Source organism: Phalaenopsis equestris, unplaced genomic scaffold (genome assembly GCF_001263595.1).
Source record: "Phalaenopsis equestris unplaced genomic scaffold, ASM126359v1 Scaffold001116, whole genome shotgun sequence".
Classification (NCBI taxonomy): domain Eukaryota; kingdom Viridiplantae; phylum Streptophyta; class Magnoliopsida; order Asparagales; family Orchidaceae; genus Phalaenopsis; species Phalaenopsis equestris.
In genome coordinates this window covers 1,248,088-1,249,638 of record NW_018165555.1, presented here as the reverse complement: position 1 = coordinate 1,249,638, position 1,551 = coordinate 1,248,088, and the positions used below count along the sequence as shown (strand labels likewise).

The 1,551-nt window shown below is 42.7% G+C and overlaps 1 protein-coding gene across 1 annotated transcript in view; it reads left to right on the top strand.

Annotated features, from left to right (window-relative positions):
• The first annotated feature begins 88 nt into the window (after window positions 1–88).
• The window catches only part of LOC110033238 (radial spoke head 1 homolog), a 1,726-nt gene continuing 263 nt past the window's right edge, over window positions 89–1,551 (top strand). The window contains exons 1-3 of the mRNA XM_020737155.1: window positions 89–907; window positions 1,115–1,343; window positions 1,439–1,546. Coding sequence (XP_020592814.1) covers window positions 165–907; window positions 1,115–1,343; window positions 1,439–1,546 — 1,080 coding nt within the window. The 5' untranslated portion in view covers window positions 89–164. The remainder of the gene's footprint in view (window positions 908–1,114; window positions 1,344–1,438; window positions 1,547–1,551) is intronic.

Below are 1,551 nucleotides of genomic sequence, written 5' to 3'. Positions count from 1 at the left end.
GTAAACGTTGACGTTGATGGCAATTTCAAGCTTCCTTATCCAACAAAATCATATCCAAATTAAACACCGTCATTTCATATGCCAAAAAACGGCACTCCGAATTTCCTCCGCTTCTCTCTCCCAATCTGTTACTCTTCTTCTTATAACTAACTTCGCTCAGTACTATGATACGCATTACTGCAAGTTTTGTTGCTGCCATTAGAAAGCACAAAGAAGAAATGCAAATGCAGAAATTCTCATCCTTCCTTCGATCATCGTCTTACAGACTCTCCACCTTCAATGAAATGCTATCGGCCTGCCACAGTGTCGTCTTCTCAACTTGCTTCCCACTCATTCTACTCACTTTCCTCATCGTTTTCTACTACTACCTCCGCGGCGAGCCCATCTCCATCTTAAACATCTGGTTTTTTTCTCTAGCTTCCTCAATCATCCTAATAAAGTCCGGCCTTTTTCTAATTCTACGCCGGAAAAAGCCCGTTGAATGGTTTGTTGGGGACGAGGAGAACCCCATGGTTTTTGCTGGAGCAAGGATTGATAATAGGGAAGGTATAGAGGTGTACTCTAATGGGGATTCATATGAAGGGGAGCTTTACTTGGGGAAGTTCAACGGGAGTGGTGTCTATGATTTCTTCGAGCGAGGGAGATACGAGGGCGATTGGGTGGACGGGAAGTGCGATGGCTATGGGATCGAGCGGTGGGGGAAGGGAACACGATACTATGGTCATTATCGCAAGGGCCTATATCATGGTTTTGGTGTCTATCAATTCAACAAAAGCGTCGGCTATGCCGGTGAATGGGCTCGCGGACAAAGCAACGGCTATGGAGTGCTGAGATGCTCGGATGGTGGATGCTACGTGGGACAATTCGAGTTTGGGGTGAAACATGGTTTAGGGGTCTATCATTTCAGGTATGATATATTCACATATGAGGATTGATGATATTAAAGTGGTATTCGGATCAATATCATCCCAACCAATTCCACAAATCCACACATAATTCACACATATTATGTTTGCACGTAATATTTTTTTTTGATATATACGTTTGCATGTATTTTTATTCAAAATTCAAGATTTTTAGACTCTTATTTAAGGATTTTATACATATTCATTAGTAATGGGGATAAATATGCGGGTGCATATTTCGGGGGAATGGCTCAAGGATTTGGAGTTTATTACTATGTCAATGGTGACTGTTATGAAGGCTCATGGCACGAAGGCGTGCAACAAGGTTTCGGATCTTACGTTTTAAGTGGAGGGGGTGTCAAGTCAGGAGAATGGAACTATGGAACTATCAAGAACCCTCTCCCTCCGGTACACCCAAAAGTTTACAGCTTTGCTCAGGTATAGAATTGCTTAATTCAATATGAAATAAATGAATTGTCTTGATATACATTAGACTTATATGAGCTTAATTTCAATTTATTAAATATTGGTAGAGTGGAAGAAATGCTGCAGAGAGGGCAATTCTTCTGCCCACTGTGGAAGAGGAACTCAACCGAGCTGTTGCTGCTGCAAACAGAGCTGCCGCTGCAGCTCCGCGCGCCGCCCT